We start from the raw sequence: 20103 nt of genomic DNA on the forward strand, positions 1-20103 counted from the left end.
CAGTAAAACGATAACAGTATCTCAAGGGACGAATCCCAGCGCTGGGTAATGTACATGGATTTTAGCATTCAGGCTCCAACTGATTTCATCCAAGTGTTAAAAACAATCATTAATATAATATTTAAAATTACATTAGTCTACCCTTTTGATTTAGATCCTCTGAAAATGGGGGCTATACATAAATACAGCTGTGCTTCACATTAATGAAGTTAATGCAAAAGACCTTGAACTAAAGCTGAAAGTCTACATTTCAATCACGTGTTGATTGTTTGATTTAAAATCCAATGTTATGGTCTTCAAAAAAGCATCATTGCCATTAGGTGTATGCACCTAACTGTGTGTACTGAGTGTTGTGAAATCCTGATCTAGTCATTTACAGAGAAATAACACGGTGTTCCTGCTGTGGAGGATCAGACTCCACTGCATCCACCTCTTTTGCATCTTAGCTGCCGTCTTCTTGTCTGTTGAACACAGAATATCCTCAAGCGGTCAAACTCTCTGCTGTTTTTGTTCCCTCTGAGATTAGTTTATATTCCCCCTGATAAAGCATACCTGGTTTTCTTTCAATTTTTCTTCTTCAAAATTAGCTTTTATGTTTCCAACTTTTCAAACATGCAGCAGGTTAGGAGCATGCATCACTGTGTCCCTGTAAACTACAGTAAGCAGTCTTTGTGAATCAGTTGTAGAAATCTAGGTTTTATTATATAGCCTCTGGTACCACAATGTGTTTGTCAGCTGTTCCACAAGCATGATTCCTGACATGCAGGAAGCTGAAGTTTAAATGGCTTTAAATAGTATTTTCTCACCTTTTCAGCCACTGTGGATGGAGGTGGGAGATGGAGATAGGCAGAGCTTTCTGGATTTTGACGGACACATCTACCTCTTCCTTGACAAAGGGAGGCTGAGCAGAGTCGAGCTGCTGTGGTAACGTTGATGGAGTAGGGTCCCAGGACCTTACGGACAAACTCAGCCAGTTCCTGGCACTCTCTCTGGAAAAAGAGAGGCAGTTTGATATAAACAGGAAAATGGACGAAACTCTCTGAAAGTTTCCTTTATGAAGTTAAGCGTTGTAGCAGACCACAAAAGTTGAAATGCAAACATAAAAATATATGGGAGGTGAGGAGACCAGTTGCCGGACTTTTGAGAGAGGAATGTTGTCCTATTCGTGTCTGATTTAGGGTTGTAGCTCCCATCACTAATGCACCCCCATACTTTGATATACCTTTATTAGTCCCACATTAGTCTTCCAGCCAACCCAGGTGGCCTTGCATAGAATGGGAAGAACAGTCTAAACACAGTCCATTATCAGGGTGTTGTTGTTCAGCTCCAGCCTTGAGACCGCAGCTGGCGCCAAAGGGGTATCCGCATGAAGTGATGGTGGTTTTTACGTTAGTGCGAACAACTCATGAATTTCAAAGCTGTTCTAACAGTCCGACACTGGTCTCTCAATCTCCCGTTGGAGAGCCGTGAGCTTCTCCATGATGTTATCAAACTTACGCTCCGTGATGTTGTCATTCTTGTGCACAAAGAGCCGATTTCTGAGAACTCACGACCGCAGTGAGCTTCTCCAAGATGTGATCCAGTTTACACTCAGAGATCTTATTCTGAGTATTCACGGCAGCCGTAAGCTTCTCCAAGATCTTATCCGTGCTGCACTCAATGAGCCCATTTTGAGAAACTCACGTCTCGTCCCATCGTTTCAGTCCCAGCGGGCAGCCTTGTGGGGGTTTGAACAGCCGGGTCCGCTTTCTTAATTCTTCGATAAGTCAGGGCCAAGCCAGCTCCGATCAGCCAGAACCCTGTTATCATGGTTCCGAATAGGTAGATATCTTCAGCACTCAGGCTCACCCAAGCCCAAACTTCTCGTTGAGAAAGGGCTGTCAATTGCATTCAGGGACCAGTTGATCAAATCCATAATTCTCTTTTAGGTTTCAGAGAACGGACTGTGAGAGAGTGTTCCAGGGAAAAGTAATACAAAAAAACACGAGACTAGACAAGGACACAAGAGGCTAAGCAGGGAAGCTAAGGGAGGGGAGGAGGAGGAGAGGAGAAATGTGCGACCGCCTTCGTCAAGAGCAAGAGCAGAATTTTGACACCATCAGGGATGCAGAGGGATCCCTCAGTCCATTTTAAATGAGCTTTGGCCCGGAGAGGATATGTGGATTGTGCTCATATATCTCTTTAACCTGGATTTGTAGAGGGCAGGGTGAGCTGTGTTCACGGACGATGATTTCTGGAAGTGTTCTTGAGCCCATGCGCTGATTTCCATGACAGAATCGAGCCTGTTTGTAATTTAGGGTTGTGTGAGGGCCCAAATATTATGACCATCCAGTACTGATGTTTGGTCTTGTCCCTTCCACCCACACATTTCTCAAAGTTTTTGGACTCTTTTTGATGATATTATGTACTGTAGATGATTCAATCCTAAAAGTCTTCACAGTTTTACGCTGTGGAATGTTTTCCACCTCTCTAAGACCCTAAGATGCTCTTTTTATGCCCAATCACGTTACTGACCTGTGGCCAGTTTACCTAATTGACCTAATGTTTCCCCTTTCTAGACGTTTGCTGCCCTCACCCCTGCCATCACATTTAAACTGAGCCAATTTTTTTTTTAAATTTCCACAGTTTGACATATTTTTATGTTCTACTGAAGTAAAATATGGGTTTATGAAATTTGCAAATCACACAGTTTTCTGTTTATTTATATTTCACACAGTGTCCCACATTTTTCAGAAGTAATAAGGGTGCAGAGCATGCTGTGGTCTTTATGCACAGTGTGTACCTCTGTTTTAGTCTCACTTCTCTCCCACATGACAACTCCTGCTGTTCCCATGGCAGCACTTTCTCCTATGCTGCTGACCAGATCAGCCTGTAACAAAAAGACAAAGAAAATGTGCAATAAATTAAGCCATGAAAGGTCAATACAATGGCTTTGTAATATTCAGTGTATATTACAGTGGAAGTATCTGTTTATTAAGCCATGAATCATAATCCCATAAGGAAGCTGTGAAGCAACAGAAAAACACATTTTCTGAGATTACATTTTAAACTGGAATATGTTACTGGAATTAACTTCTGCACTTCATCTGTTTATGTTTTGCTTGACTATTTAAGTAAAATATGTTTGCTGTGCACTACAAGTGTATATAATTGTATCTTATGTCTTACCTGTGATAAAAAAGTGTTAGTTGAGGCATAAACACTCTTAACAAGAGGAAATACTGGAAGGTCAAACTCTGTCCCGCTTGCAGAAGATATTCGTAGTGCTTCCTTTATTTGACTGGATAAAAAAAGCCTGCCTCCAGGTGTCCCACTCTATAAAAAAGCAAACATAATGCACACACTTTTAACAGAAATAAACGGTGTCATCTTGTGGTGATCAAAGCTCCTTTTCCAAGTTTCTTCTTGACATGGACACGTGTTTACGGTGCAGCGTTTTAGAATTGAAACTGGTTGGTCTTTGTCAAATGCAAAAACACTCCGTTTTTTTTGGTCTTCTCGGTACTGTATCTCTGACTCACAGAGATGTTGGCATGCATTAACTCTGACAGGTAAAAGGTTTCAAACCAGACGTGACCTTCTTCTTTTTTTGGTTTTACACTAGGAGCTGCCTTTCAACAGTCGGGTAGATTTTGACAGCCCAAGAAGTGAGACTGAGCTGGAGAACAGTTTTTGGGACTTGTTCTCTTCTCCCTAGTTTTCCCTCTGCTTGTCTGCCAGACAAGCTGAAGTACACATGGCAGTGATTAGGTTTTCAGTGCTCCCTAAACACAATGTTTTCTGTTATCATAGTTTTATCATACAAATAAAGGTGGGTCATAATAGCAATACATAATAGCAATTACAAGCAAATAAAACTGTTCACCTAAAACATACACGTGGAAAAGTTACTGACCTGCAGCTTCTCCAGGGTGAGGAGAGGGTAGAGGGCAGAGCTTCGTTTCCATAGCCATGAAAGCTCGTCATTAAGAGCCATCTCTGCAGGGGGGCACTGGCCGGTGTAATTGGCTAACATGGTTTGAGTTGGGTCGCTATTGTAGCAGCTAGGGTAAGGGGAAAAGCCCCATAATGCTTTGGGTCTTAACCTTTTGACCTCCCGTAGAGTCTCCATCATTACTGACTGGGCTGCTGCCTCGAAGTCCACCTGTGAAAACATGAGCAGATCTTTATGTCTTTTAAGGGGAAATTTCTGTTTTGTGGGCTAAAAAAACTTTGGGCACGTCATCATCCCGACACATTTTATTTGATGATAAACAACAAAATACAACACAAGATGACAGAAATGTACAAGCAGGTCTTATCAGATCAATGAACAGGACTTCTTGGCAGTATCAACAGTATTTTTTTGACACTTTGTTACTAGCAGTCTGTTGCAAAAGCACATAATTTATTTCCATTTTCTTAGTTGTATCTATGAAAAATGCCAAATATAACACAGTTTGAGAGACATGAAGTTGTATTTTTGCACCAGCAAGGTGATTCCTAAACTGTTATTGGAATAAAACTTGGTATATGTTAGCCTTGTGTGCAGTGTGTCCTTAACACATTTGAGGATTTGGGGTTTGGCTTTTTTAACCACACAGTATCATCTAGACAGCATCTAATTGGCACCAGGTTTATTTTTGAGTGTGATAATGATTCCAAACACGCTGCCAATACAGTAAAAGCTTGGCTGGATAGAAGAGCACACAATGGAACACTATAGTTGATAGACTAGCCTCCCCAGAAGAAGCCAATGCACTGATAAACACAACTCATCTGTGACACATTTCTTTGCAATAGGGGATTCGGCACAGCTGGTTGCTTATATTCCTGTGTAAAAGCTTGGTCACTGAGCGCCTCTGTCATTTTGCAATTTAAATTACTTTCCTGCAGCAACTATGAATTTCTGAATTTCTGTTTCAAATCTATGAGGTTCTGTCTGTACTGAATGCAAGTAGTTAATGTAAATTTCTGTTTAATATGAATTTCTTTGTATGTACATTGTAGTTTTGGTTGTGCTGCAGTTACCAGCCACTGTTTACCCAGCAGAACTATAATGTCACAGAAAGAGACCTACAACAGATCAAAAGCAATATATATTTTTTAAATACATTACCTTAAAATAATTTATTAAGAGTTTACTACAAATAGTTGATAAACTAGATTTGATTGACATTTTATTAGCAATATTCTCTGCCTTTACTAAAATGCCTCTTACCATGCTGGCCTTGACAGTACACCAAATACATCTGAAATCACTTTAGCAGTTTTATTACATAAACACAACTGCTTAGAGTTGCTAAGTGTGAATATGTGGTTAAAATATCTTATTTACACATATTTATGTTTACACAAATTGTCTAAATGAATGCAAGTTGTGTATTTTCTAAGGCCACGCTGAGGTTTAAATGATAATCTCTCTGCTACAAAATGATGCCAAGGATCACTTTGTCCAAGTGAGTCATCACATAAAATACACTCACGAGATAAGTACCAAATTTTCAGTCTGACTTTCTTCTACATTTTCCTTCCTCACATTTCCTCATCGTCTTTCTCTTTATAGTTTTTTACACTGTTACTTTAAAATCTTGCCTGCTTAATGATGCAACTTTGGTGTGATAACCAAAAGCAAAAAAGACCATAGTGGGGCTGTTAGTAGCAGCATTTCTTTTGAATTTGTCATCAAACATTTTTTCTTAAAACAAAGTTGGCTTCTTCCGAGTTTGCCCTGAACTTTAAAATGAACTCATCTTAGCATTTTTACCTTTTCACCAGCTTTTCTTCTTGCCATAGTGGCTCTTTACTTCTACCACCTTGGATTTTCCTTACCTTTGACCACTTCTCCACTTCTGCAGGGGTCCAGTTAGGAAAAAAACCCTTGAGCAGTTTCTTTGATGCCTCCACATATAACGCTTGCTTCTCTCGACTCCTCGACCACTGAGGGACCCACTCACCCCAACGCAGTACCCCCAGACCAAGGTACCTTGGGGCAGGTAAAGATTCCTCTAAGTCCTGCTTCATCTTCTGGAGGTGAGTTTCCAGCCGTGTGTGCTGTGGTAGTCCCCCATTTATTGGCGTGTCTATATCTACAAAGTAAGGGTAGTTCCCCAATGTATCTTCATAAAAGACAGCTACACGGCTGTCCCGTTCCATCCTGAAAGAGCCGGGATCTGGCCGACCAGAGCAGGAAGAATCAGGGATACCCCAGAAGATAATAAAAGGCTGTCCAGACAGGAGAGGGGGGAAGGCTGGCTGCGGTGGAGCAGCTGTACAGATGCCAGCAAAGGCAGCAATCATGAGGAAAAAGAGAGCTGATGAACAAGCAGAGTGAGTTCTGAGATGGTAAAATTTCAGTTTTGGTTTTGGCTGTGGGTCTTGATGAGACCGGGGCTCAGTCCACGCCATTGAAGCAGTTCCCCCTCAGGTTCTCGTCTCCTTGAGCCCCTCACAGCGAATCATGTTCCTGGAAAACACAAAGCAGGAGTTAAACTTTATTCTGTAAAGAGATGCAGTTGCTAAACAATGTCACCATCAAGTTGTGTGCAGCAAGTGATGAACAAGTTATTTGTTGTTAGTTAGTTGTTGTTGGTAATTTGAGCTCATTAGAGCAACTTGAAACATTAAGAATCGTCACTGGGGAATAACTTGTCCCAGATATCTGTGGATCTTAAACATGTATGTAAACATTCGAATTGGCTTTCCACTTGTTTGATGATGCCCTCATGGTGCACTTTACACATCTGCTTGAGCTCAACAATACTCACCACATGTTGGTGAGAGACACTAGACATTGATATAACTTATTTTTTACAAGGAAAGTCCAGAAGGAAAGAAACCCACCATCCATGACCAGATGTGCTCATTGACACTGCATCTTCTCAGGACAGTAACTGGCTTGATGGCCATCTTTTTTTGCAGTTGTGTTCATTTTGTTGCAACAGTTAGGATGGGAAACTTTGATCTTATTTGTTAATACATAAGCTTTGCTGATTGCATTTAATAACCAGTACTGATTATTATCAGTCAGAAATGCTGAAAAGGCTTTTTTTAAGGTCTAAATGGTAAAATTCAGTCTTCATGTATCAGTCACATTGTACAAAACCCGATCTTCTTCTTTTACACTGACAAAATGCCCAATGACTAACAGCACAGTAAAATACATTGTTTCATAGATACATTTTCTGGGTTGCAGGGTTTCAAACAGTCTAAGCAGAGATGTCTAGATGTCCCTCTCCTTTGCCACCTTCTCCATTTTGACTGGAACAACAACAATCCTTGGGGATTCCTGCCAGTAGGATTCCCAAAAAACACACACACTAAGGAGGTGCTCAGGAAGCATCTTAATCAGATGTCTGGACCATCTCAACTGCCTACTATTGGTTTGAGTCCTCGTGAATGACTGAGCTTCTCACCCTACCTCCAAGGGAGACCCAGAAAGAACCTCGTTTTCACTGGTTGTGTCTGTATTATATTGGTCACTACCCAGAGCTGTCGTTCATTGGTGTGGAAAGGAACGTATAGGTCAACCAGTAAATGGATAACTTCGCTTCACATTCAGTTCTTTCCAGTACAGCACTATTGCAGACGTCGCACCAATCTGTTATCAGTCTCCCACAACCTTTACTCCCATGTGAACAACACCCCAAGGTACTACTCTTCCACTCGGGCCAGCAACTCAATCAACCCAGAGGGGGGACTCCACCTTTTTCTGGCTGAGAACTATGGCCTCTGACTTGGAAGTGCTCATTCTCATCTCAGCCGCTTCATGCTCAGCTGCAAACCACCCCAGTGCAAGCTGGAGGTCACGGCTTGCTGGAGCCCTCAAAAACCATTGCAACAAGCAGGCACAAGATCCTGAGACCAACAGGTCACATCTGTAACCCACTGTTGCTCTCAGAAAGAGACCTCAATCAAACCAATAGCCTCTTTTGATATTTCTACTACAAGCTTAATACAGCTCTTTTTGATTGATCTGATTAACCCCCTGAAATCCTGAAGGTACACAACACACAAACACACATGGCACCAGTGGTTTACGCTGAGTAGTTGAGAATCTTGTTAGGTTACAAGAGTGTTTGGTTCTGAGAGAGTAGATAAGAAGTTTCAAATATTTATTTCACCCTTAAATTCACTGATGCTATAAACACTTTTAAATAGTTTTGCTATCTTTAACATGGAGTAAAATACTTTTTTTTTCATTTATAACACTCTTTTCCTTAAAGTAACTTTATGAGTCACATTTTAATTTCTATTCAGTGTGACCACTGTGTGACTCACTCGGCTAATTTGGATCATAATGAAGTGCTAATATATGCACCAAATGATCCTGTCAGTTCAGAGAGCTAGAGAAAACTGAGGGGGGAAATAGGAGAAAATTCAAGTCTAGTTAGTGTAGGACTACATTTAAGCATATGTTTGGACCTCAGCCTTTAAAGATTTACTTTTTTTGTCGTGGGACGCTTTATTGTTTTAGATTAACACTATTCAAAGCGGCACAAGGGGTACTGCTTTTGCTTCCTGCCAGTGAATGTGCATGAAGTTTTGGATCGTTTGAGTAATTACTATAAGAATATAGTGATTAAAAGTCTAAACTGGGGTGAGTGAGTGGCTTGCTCAGGAATAATGAACTATGAATGCCCGGGTATCCTTTTACATTTCTGTAGAAAAGGAGGGGAGAGCAAGATCTCTTGCAGCTTCTTGTTAAAACAAAAACAAAACACACACACACACAAACTAGAAAATAGAGAACTGTCCATGGAAACATTTGTCCAATTGGGAGGGAGAGACACTGTTGTCGTACTCTGAAGGAGTGTTGTTCAGCAGGCAGTGCAAGATATGAGCTAATAAGAACTGAAAACAGCACTTGTGTTGTTTTTTTGTGTAGGCAGAAAAACTAATAATGGAGGGAGACTCTGCATTGCTAAAAGTGGCAGAGGAATACTTCTGCAGTGACACCATAGCATCATTATCTGTGTGAACTGACACAGATATGCACCAAGATCTGCTCACGATATAAATACAAAATATAAATTTTTAATGGGGGTAAAGATGCCAGGCAAACTGTCTATTAAATTGGTAGCATGCAGAGATATGTGACTTTAGACAACATCACTGCATCTGTGCCCTAGCATAAGGAGTGGATATATTACACGTTGGGGTTTTTTGACATTTTAAATGATCAAATTTTTGCCTCCAAACCCTCGTCTTGGACCAGGACTGACATGACAGCGGTGGATTTGTCTGTGAATCTATGTCCACTCAGTAGGTAGAGACTTCACACAAGGTAGCCATACCCTAAAGCGTACCCTGCTTTATGGTCAATTTTACCATAAATTGGAGTATAATTTACTAAATTAAAATGATGCTGTGTTCAACAAGATTTGAGGCTGTTACAGTATTAAATAAATTAAGAAGTGGAGCCATTTTTTGGAGCCAGGGGTTTCTTACACATTAGCACATTAGCACATTCATCACACCAAGAAGCAGTGTTCATCTTTTATATACAGTGCATATATACAGAGCATTGGGCATGGATACTGAGAACTTGGGATTTCCAATACTGGAACTGTTTGTCTGTGGAAACCCATGCTATAAAGTGTTTGTACTGATGTTAATGCCAAAGGACATCTTGAGCGATGCAGTTATTGAGTCAGCAGAGCACTCGTGACTTTTATGCATTATGCACCTCAGCACTCAGTGACCCCCACGCTGTAACTTTACATGGAGCCTTACTTTGTGGGTGACTTACTGTAATTCCTAAATGCCTCTAATTTGCAATAATACCACTTACAGTTGATTATGGAATATCTAGTAGCACTTAGGAATGAACCATTACTGCACAATTGTTTGTAAAGACAGACTGCATGGCTAGATGATTTTTATAAACCTGTTGCCATGAGACTGAAAGCGCATGAATTCAAGAATTAGGACATGTGGCCCAATACCTTTTGTCCATTTAGTGCATGTCTCTACAGAATTGTTTTCTTTTTATGCATTTATGCTGATCCTACTGAGATACGGTACCTCTTCTGCCAGAGGTTGTGGTCAAGGTAGGGAGAAAACCATTTATCCAGTGGAGCTCTTGGAATAAAAGAAAAATATTTGGTTTTTAGGAGCAGTGAATTGTACTGGTACACAGTAACATGTTCTGGCAGCTGTACAGTTTAAAAACTGCAGCGCAACCTGACAGACTGTGCACATAAATAATAACGAAAAGGGCTAATCTTTCTAATCTTAAAAGTACGACGGCTCTTAAACAAACATAAAAGCCTTCAGGAGCCTATTAGTATGTATAACAAAGGTAAGCGTGTCATTTAGCTGGATGTTAGGCCTTTTGTAAGAGGTAATCCTCTCGAAACGAGTGCCATCCTTTTACAGTTTAAATCTAAATTAACAAGCGAAATCTGCAATAACTTAAAGGAAGTTTGTCAGTTTTACTTCACTTTATCAAATTGTGTCCAATTCCTCTGTGTTAACAAGGGTGTGCTGCATTCTTGTGCTTTCCAGACGTTTTCTTTTTTTTTTGTTCACCAGGTGCTTGTCACATTTTGGTGAAAAATGTTCTAACAATTGCTTGTTAGCAGTGGCAACTCTTCTCGGGAGCACAGATAGCTGCATACTCTCTAACAAGCCATTAAAAAGGGAAATGTCCCACTATTTGAGAGCCTGCTGGGGACTAAGTAGAATTTTAAATGCCACCAGCTTCCCGCAACATTTAATATGCTGCTTGCAAATAAATGCATAAGGATGTCACAGCATCCACTGCCCTCAATACTTCTATATATCTGGTGGTTTTAATTGTCGATACATTTGATCGACTTAGCCAATAAGAAACCTGAAATTAACATAACAAAACTGGAGCGTGAGGTATGGCTGTCCGTCAAGTAATGTCTGCACACACCCCCGTTTGAACAAATAACACAAAGTACAGTGTTTGCACAGCTATGATAGAAAGCTACACTACATGCATTTGTGAAAAACATAGAAAACACTAATGTATTTTTAAACAGCAACTTATCCCATCTCAGATGAGCCAGTTTCGAGAACATTTCCTGCTTAACTATCTCGGATTTGCATAAAAATGTAATGTTGATAAATGTTAACATTTATAAAGATTGCTGTGGAATTTTAGATTCACATCAAATCATTTTAAAGATTCAAGCCTTTCTCTGCGCATTGAAATCGCAGAGTGAATGTGAATATCTCAAAAACGTGTTAAAGGTAAAAGCCTGAACATTTCAGCTATCTTTCTTATCATCAAAATGAATCAGAAAATGCCTGCCTGATTAAAAAAATAAATAAAAAAATCCAGCACTCAAAATCACATACAATACTTGAGCATACATAATTAAAGTGGCAATTGTGACGAACTTGTAATGATATATAAAGAAATTACACAATACTGTAAAATAAAGCCTATAGAATACTTTTCGCTGTTTTCATTCTACTTTCAAGAGGGTCATTCTATCTTGAACTATCGAATTTTTAAAATATTTTTTGTTAAACCATCTTTGATTTCCCTTTTTATGATCCAAGGTTTGGACAGTTTCACAGAAATCGTTACGGCCGAGCAGAAGGCTTGGTTAACTTCAGACAGAATGAATCATTTATATTAATCCATCATATTCCTGCTTTAGTACAAAGTATTCAAGTCATTTCATTGATTTAATGTAAATTAAACTGCATGGCCAAAAAATAAAAAAATAGAAATCACCACTTGGATTTGAGATGAATAAGTTTCCGCTGGCTACAGATTATTTAACCCTAAGTGATGCAGTAAGCAAGAATCATGTTGGAAGACATACCAAGGGATTGGACCTTAACAGCTGTGTTGCCTTAAGAAAACCACTTATCAGTCAGTGTGGTAGGACTTGACTTAAGCGGTCAAAGAAGTGCAGGAGACTGATGCTGTCCAGTGTAGCAAGTGATTTATTCACCATTTTGTGACCCAAACAATATTTACAAAGAAACGAATAAGAAATTCAACTCTTTAATTAACTCAGTTCAAATAAACATAACTGAACTTAAATCAACGGAAATTAAGCTACACTGACCTGGTCCTCTCTCCTCAAACACCTGAGTTCTGCTTAAATAGTCCACTTAACCAAACGATTTCTCCTCTGGACTATTCCATTCAGTAGGTAAGATGACTACTACTACTCTTTACTAGGAACATAAACTCTATGGTGTAATCAATACATATTACAACAATAAGTCTATTTCTCCATAAACACTCTAAAATCAACTTTATGAAATTACAAGAATTCTTCCCCTTCTGCACTTGGTCTCATCCTGTGACCTCAGATGAATCCAGAAGCTATAAAGCAGGAAGTAAAACTACATTTCCTCCTTTTGTTTCTGGAAGACAGGTAGGTAAGTTTAAACAATACAAATTAACAGTTGAAATAAATAACGTGTTAACTTAACAAACTTGTAGGAATTGATTTAAACCAAGATGTTATATTATATAATCTGTAAAAGTGCAAAACATAAACAAACCCGGGATAGTAGATGTTTGGCTTTTGCAGATTACATGTGAAATATGGTTAAATCAAAACAAGAATGTTAACTAAGAATATGGACAAATGGTGTTCTCACCCACTTTGTCACAGTCAGCCGAATTTGATAGGGTGCAGCGGGAAAAGGTGATGTGGTCTGAGGAGTCCAGGTTTTTCCTGTTCCAGTCTAGCTTCAGCAACAATATATGCTCAAAAAGTAAGTTGGCTGACTCTGAATACCGATTCTACAGGTGTGTCCATCAGTGGATTTTTGCTCTCCTGATGGCTTCTTCGTGATCCAAGATGACAATAGCTGAATTCATTGGTCTCAAATTGCGAAAGAGTGCTTTAGGAGCATGATCATCATGGTCTGGCCACCACAGTATCCAGATCTTAATCCCATTAAAAGTCTTTGGGATGTACTGGAGAAGACTTTACTCAGTGGTACGACTCTCCCATTATCAAGACAAGACCTTGAAGCAAAATTAACTCAGCTCTGTACAGACATGAATGTGACACAGCATTCATTTTTAAAAACAATGCCACGTTGAATGTCTGCCATCAAAGTCATCAAACCATAGATGGTCCAGCAAAATATTGGAATATGTGACCCTTTTTTTGCCTGCCAGTGTAAATAAGATCTATAAAATATACACTACAAATGCTAAACAAGCTATAAGATATTAATGCATAATTCCAAGGAGGTCAAAGGTTACACGGTGCAGTGCCCTGCAGTGAAGACAATAAGCAGTAACTGTTATTGTTCTCTGAAATCTTGTTTTTGATGCATCTTAGCTTCTAACTGCAGACAGGTTCTAGACAATTTGCTAGAACCTCATATATTCCAAATATTTCATAACAATTTGTGGGGTGCACTCTAAAATGCAACCTTTTAAAAGATGTGTCAGTGGTAAAAACTGAAAGCATTTGCATTAAGTGATGTAATGTATATTTTACATAATGAACTCCCAATCACATGTTATTGTTTCAAGGTATTTTAGTACTACAAAGCTGGTCTTTAATTTATTTTTATTTTTTTTCCATAACCATAATCCCATAATACTCTATATAATCCCTGTCTGTCTGCTAGTAGTGAGTGGTAAATGTGTTATCCAGCTAATCTGTCGTCAATAAGCCTTTGTTTATGTTAACTCTTCTGCTGTCTGGAATCCTGAACCCTCCACCTCTACAAGCAAGTAAAGGGCACTGCAGCTGTAAGGGTTACATGTCCTGTTTGCCCCCAATGTGTCAGCTTTATATTACACAAAAGATTTGCACAGGGAAAAAAAAAGAAAATTAATGCTTTGTGTGTATGGGAGGTTGATTTCCTTTTAGTTGATTGTTATAGTTTACTTACACTGCTGTTTATTCATAAAAGGTTTGCTTTCTTTACTGGGTCTTTCAGCCACAATGGAGTTAATGAATTTGTTATAAATCCATCATTTTCAGTGATTTTCTGATGTGTTTCTCGAGGTTTTTTGATCTCACACTTCATTTGTCTGTTCGTGTCCCGTGAAAGCTATCATGCTGTGCCAATCACACAAGGAAATCTGTTATTTTTACCTGCTGAGACTCAGATTTGATCTTGTCATCATCAAATAGGTAAAAAAAAATACAATTTAAAAAAATGCACTTAATGAATAAAAAATCCATTAGAGCAAGACATAACAGCGTAAAATATTAAATTTAGATTTCATTTGAAAGCCTGGCAACTGTAACTTGTTATCTATCTTTGGTACTGACTACTTCAAGTTGGCTACAGTTCAGTACAACAGACTGTCTGCATATTAGAAACTTGCTGTCCTTTTTACCTTTAATTTGTGGCTGCACTGTCCAGTCTGTCCTGGTGTGCTTTTGCTCAATGAAGACAAATACTGACATTAGTCAATACGGACAGGAAATCAGCCAAAACCACAGTAACAATTAAAAAACCCATTCATATGAAGCCTTCAATTATTTATATGATGATAGTAATGACACACGTTGGGCAGGAAATCTAAAGGGTTAGAGCAGGGGTGGGCAATATATTTCCCCATGGGGCCACATGACAACCTGTGGCCCCTGGTGGGTGGGCACAGGTTGTCATGTTGTGGAAAGCCGCACTAATAAGCTGAACTCAATTCTGCTCAATACTAATTTGGTCTCTTTCTAAGCTTATGGATCCGGACTTCCACATTAGAGGTTAGAGAGCAGGAAACGACCTCAAGAAGGTGACACGCAATCTCTGAAGGTGAGCATTTTCCCCACTTATTATTAACCGCGGATGTTGCCTAACGGTAGCCACTTAGTTTGGGGACTCACTCTAATGTGAGTCCTTCCTGGTAGAGGCGAAACATTCAGAATGATTGCCGCTTTTGTTGGTGTCGTTGAGAGGCAGCTTGTTTGTGCGTACAAAAAGTACCATTTTTATTCTAAAGGTCAAGTCACTTTTATTTACATAGCACATTTAAAACAGCAGAAGGTGACCCAAATATGCACTGGAATTCCTGGTGTCCAAACCCCCAAAAGATAAATGGTGTTCTTTTGTGTTTACTCAGGTTTACCTCTGTTACTTATAACATGTATTCGCTTGGAGCTCAAGGTGCTTTATTATGCACTAAAAACAAACAAACAAAAACCTTTTAATTAATACATTTTTTTTAAAAGTTTAACAGCTAGTCAAGAATTGCCTGAACTAATGACTACCGACTGAGAAGGCTTTTGTTCAGGAGTCATGCTACTTATTATTGCAATACAACACTCAAAATAAAAAAAATTATTCTAAAAAGATTTTAGAAAAGATTGTTATGCACTTAATGTTCCTCAAAACACCTTTTTTATTTTATAGCAATATCTATATATTTTCATAGGAAAAAAAACGAGATTTCATATTACACATCCGTGGCCCTTATTATTATAGTTATTGAAATGCAAACTGTCTAATGCAGTTCTGAATTTGTAGACATGCACTACAGGGGCACAATATCAAATAGTAATGTATAGAGTCATATATATATATATATATGTTTGTTATATACAATAACAAAGCACACACATGAATCACACACATTGGATATAAGAAAATATAATATTAACGAAAACTTTAACATAGTTACTAATCAGCTATCAGGATATTTATTGTTAAAATACTCTGTAACAATTGAACGTTCCCCAGTGACGACCTTGTACATCGTTAAATTGTATCAGTATTTACCAGCGTGACTACTGATATGCAGCATTCAATTATGGGTCTCTAAATAAAACATTTGAATTTCAAATACGTTAATAAATGCCCAAATCTGCTCCTGACTATTTACAGTGTTATAAACTTTTAATACATTTTTTGTGCTTACATATTTGTTGAAGGACTTTTAAACGACATCACAGAAGTTTTTCTTAATGTAACAGTGATGGCTACTCTACATTTATTCAAAGTTCTAGTGTGTAAAATGACAAAATATTATGCACATTATCGTGGATTCTCTAAGTGAATGACATGTAACTCAGGTGTGCAGATTTTCTTTAAAGAAATTTAAAAAATTTCTACACAGACACTACTGCGGTGAAACCAACTAATGCTAAACTACACGTAACTTTTTACCTGATACATCAACTTGTTGATATGGTAACTTGAGGCTAAAACATTGTCGCCCGCACCTCACATACATGCTTTTGCTAAATGTATTTGCATTTTGGTTTAAATCATTCTTTTTTTATGTTAAATAAATAAACTTACCAAGACCAACATTGTTCCCGTGTTTAGTCCTCACACACTGGACAATGTGAGAGTTTCTTCTTCCTGCACTAAAATTTTTGATTCCTCCGTCTTCAGTTTTACTCCTTAACCTCCCATAGAGAAAAAACATGGAATCCCGCTGGATTTGCGATGGCATGGATGAGCTGTGCATGTATAACATGCAGCAAAAAAGTCTGACATCCAGAAGGGAGAGAGCGAGGAAGGGAGCAAAATTACAAAATTTCAGAGCACATCTGAAAAGAGAGAGACTATGTATCAGGATGAGGAAATAGAGGGTTGGAAATCTAACAGAAAGGAAAAAAGAAAATAAAAGTGTTAAAAAAATTCAGAAAGAGAGGCTAGACATTGACGGTGCGTTCGCCAGATAGAAAGATGCGTGGGCAGGAGTGTGTGTGTGCGTGCATGTTTGACCTCGCCTTCACAGCCAACTTAAGCTTCCTTACTAAAGGTAAGCAGGGTCAGTGGCGTCCATGTCGACTCACATGACCAGTGACACCGACTGTAATCCCATAATCCCCTGCTCTACCGCTGCTGCTCTTGGCTGAACAAACACCCGAGCTGTGGAGGATCACACCTGTCTTTCGTCTTTTCGTCCTCCCTCTTCATCCTTCCTATCTTCTCCTCTTCCTCTTCCCCTCAGTCACCTTTCGTCCTCTAACCTACCCTAAACACAATTTGTTTTGTTTAACTTCCTTTTAACTTCCCCTCTCCTCCTTTAGCCATCCCTCTGCTCCAGCTCGCTACCTCCCACCAAAATCCCTCTCTCCCTAATCTTGATTCTTCCACATTTGACTCTGTTGTTCTATGCTTACCTCTGTTGATCCCTGTTTATCTAGGGTTCACAGGGAGACACCAGCTTTGTCTGGCTTGGTGTGATGCAGGAATAAACTACTGTATCCTCTTTCTCTATGTTTCTTCCTGTGCTCACGTGTGAAACGATGAAGTACCCAAGGTGGGCAGGTATGTACAGACCCTGTCAACAACATTAATCCTCGACTGATAGTAGCAGCGTGATTATATGAACACATATGAAAAGCCACTTTTAATCTAACTTGGGATAAATCATGCATCAGTGGACTGGCCCGTCTTGTATTTGAGGCTGATTACACTTACATGAAAAAAATGTGCATTTATATCCTCCAATTTTCCACATTCGTTCCTTTGTTTAGTCCTCTCTCCATCATCTTTTTCTTCATTGTCTTTGTCTTCTTTTCTTTTTCCATTTTATCGCTTATATGTTTCTATCCCAACCCTTTATTTAGGCGCCATACCTTTCACATTCCATCTCTCTCTTTTTAGCTCCCTGCCATTTTTTTCCATTAGGGCTGTCACTGCACATAATAGCTAATAACCTGGTCAAAGAATACCACCTGTTCTCTCGTACTCCTTCTGTAAATTGTGCTTTCTTCTTGCTGTTAGTCTATAGATTTGTGTAGTCCCAGGCTCTGTTTCTTTTCATGCTGCACGAAGCGTTCTTACAATATTTGAAACTTCCTTTTGCAATTCTTTTAGTTGCTTTCATTTCATCCTCCCCTGCTCCTAATTTACCTCTCTTTGTTTATTTGTATAGGATAGGAATTGGTAGCCCTTAAATATTAGGTCTTTGTTTGGCTGGGTAAGCCAATATGGATAATTCAACTATAAAATTATTGGATTAGTAGGGAATTCTTCAACTGTTTAAATGTTTTTTAGTTGTTATTATTGTATAATTCATACAATTTAAATGCAATCCCACTTTTGATGAACACATTCTAAACATATCAATAATTTACCACTGAGTTACAACTCTGAAAATACCATATATCGAATAATCTTTTATGTATGAGCGTTCATTCTGCATCTTGATTGTGAAGGCGTACTTTTGTGGAGTTCAGTGCATTGCTTACAGTATCTGATACATAGCTGCTCCTACATCTTATAACCTCTTTTGGTAATTCCCACTGAGGCCTTCTGCACTAAAAATTCCCGCATCGCGCTGTGGGGAGCTAAGGATAAAAGCATCCACCACATGCCATGCGGTGTATCTTTATCTCAGTATCTGCGCTGTATCTGTGTCACGTGCTTCTGACTTTCTCAGTTCTCCGGTTGTTGTATCTCTTCTGCATGCTTCTGAGGTTTTGTTCCATTCCAGTCCTGATAGATCACATAAATCTCTGTGTTCATAGGGATGCTGTTGTCAATGCTATTTTTTTATTAATAACCTGAATAAAACACTTTAAAAGTTACACATACATACTCACATCTATACTTTTTTGCATTTAAAAATAAAATTATAACAGATGAGGTAATGACCCCAAAGCTAAATGCATGCTGGGAAATGGTAGCTATCACAGCAGCATGTCAGCTACCTAATATTTGTGCTATATTCATCATACCTTTCGTGAATTTCAGTTGCTTGCCTCTTTTTGGACACACTACTCAGCTCGAAATAAGTCACTTCCTCATTTGAGAAGAAATAATAAATTAATGTTAAAATACACCTGAAAAACTGAAGATTTTTTAATATATTTTAAAACATAAACTTGTTCTCCTCAGACTTTCACTGTGTAACAGAGAACCAGTGGCCTGAGGGTCATTTTCACCTGCTGATTCAAATGAATCATCTTCTTTCGCTGCAGGGTGTGTGCCAAAGGCGCAAACTGCATTCGCACAATCTCTATCTTGGCAAGACATGCAGCATCTCCTTACTTCTCCGCCAATAGTATTTTAATTTTATGGTAAAATTCACGGTCAGACAAAAATGAAAAGAGAAACACTGCTTAAAGCTGAAAAATGTGACAGTCAGGGACCACACCAGTGAACATATCAGAAAAATAAAATAGCAATACTGCATACTTAGCCTGTTTACATTGTTGCAGCTTTTCATAATCCTTCAATATAAAGATAATTATTTGGATCACCTGGATGAGAAAACTTAGGCTAATTGTTTTGTGTATGTCGTTCTTTTCATGTGCTGATAATATTAAGCTTTTACTTAAGTACCCATAGCCTAAGTTGAAAAATCACTATTCAGACCGACTTGTTGGTCAGTCGCACTTTTTTGTTAATTTTAATTTTAAAAAGTCTATGAACAAATAAGTCCAGTAGTTGGGTACTCGTGAATCAACATACCAGTACTGATACAGGAAGTGGGAAGTATTTAAATAATAATAATAAATACATTTTTATTTATATAGCACCTTTCAAGACAGAATCACAAAGTGCTGCACATAAGATTACAAGTCATAAAAACATTTAAAAAGAGAAAATAAAACAGGCAAAATATTAACCAAAAGCAGTTTTAAAAAGGTGAGTTTTGAGTTGTTTTTTTAAAAACAGCTACTGAGTCCACAGTTCTTAATGTTTGGGGGAGAGAGTTCCACAGTCTCGGGGCCACAGTGGCAAAAGCTCTATCACCCTTAGTCCTCCTCTTAGTATTTTTTAAAGCAAGTAAGCCCTGATCAGATGACCTCAAAGACCTGCTAGGGACATAGGGCTGTAGCAGATCAAAGATGTAGGCTGGTGCCAATCCGTGCACAGCTCTGCAGGTCAAGACCAGGATCTTAAAATTGACTCTAAATTTAACAGGAAGCCAGTGTCACTGACTCATTTTCTGTGTAGTGAATTCTGAGTATGGTTTGTGTGACAGAGTGATGTGGGAGCCTGGAATATTGTTTTAGTCTGCAGCTGCAAATAAGTGGCGATTGTTTCAAAGCCAGTCTTCAGTGCTCTGCAGGGGGACATTAAAATGAAAAGTGGCCTTACCTCCAATCAAAAGGCTAACCAAAAATATGATTCTTTATACGAGAGCCTAAGAGTAAATTAATTGCTCTTTTCGTTGTACCACCCTGCACTGATTTGGAAATATTCATATTTGAGAATCAGGGGTGGCCAACTTGAGCAAAATTA

At 38.8% G+C, this 20103-nt stretch overlaps 1 protein-coding gene across 3 annotated transcripts in view; it reads right to left on the reverse strand.

Moving 5' to 3' along the window:
* Positions 1-17058, reverse strand: part of LOC146495093 (hyaluronidase-1) — a 21372-nt gene extending 4314 nt beyond the window's left edge. Inside the window, exons 1-6 of one of the 3 annotated variants that reach the window (XM_085145761.1) lie at positions 16195-17058; positions 5812-6445; positions 3896-4144; positions 3169-3315; positions 2783-2869; positions 807-989 (exon numbers count right to left, since the gene is read on the reverse strand). In XM_085145761.1, coding sequence (XP_085001887.1) covers positions 807-989; positions 2783-2869; positions 3169-3315; positions 3896-4144; positions 5812-6387 — 1242 coding nt within the window. In that variant the 5' untranslated portion in view covers positions 6388-6445; positions 16195-17058. The other 2 variants (XM_085145763.1, XM_085145762.1) reach the window with 2 other exon arrangements.
* Positions 17059-20103: the final 3045 nt, after the last annotated feature.

The sequence above is a fragment of the Neolamprologus multifasciatus genome, chromosome 20, assembly GCF_963576455.1.
Source record: "Neolamprologus multifasciatus chromosome 20, fNeoMul1.2, whole genome shotgun sequence".
NCBI lineage: Eukaryota > Metazoa > Chordata > Actinopteri > Cichliformes > Cichlidae > Neolamprologus > Neolamprologus multifasciatus.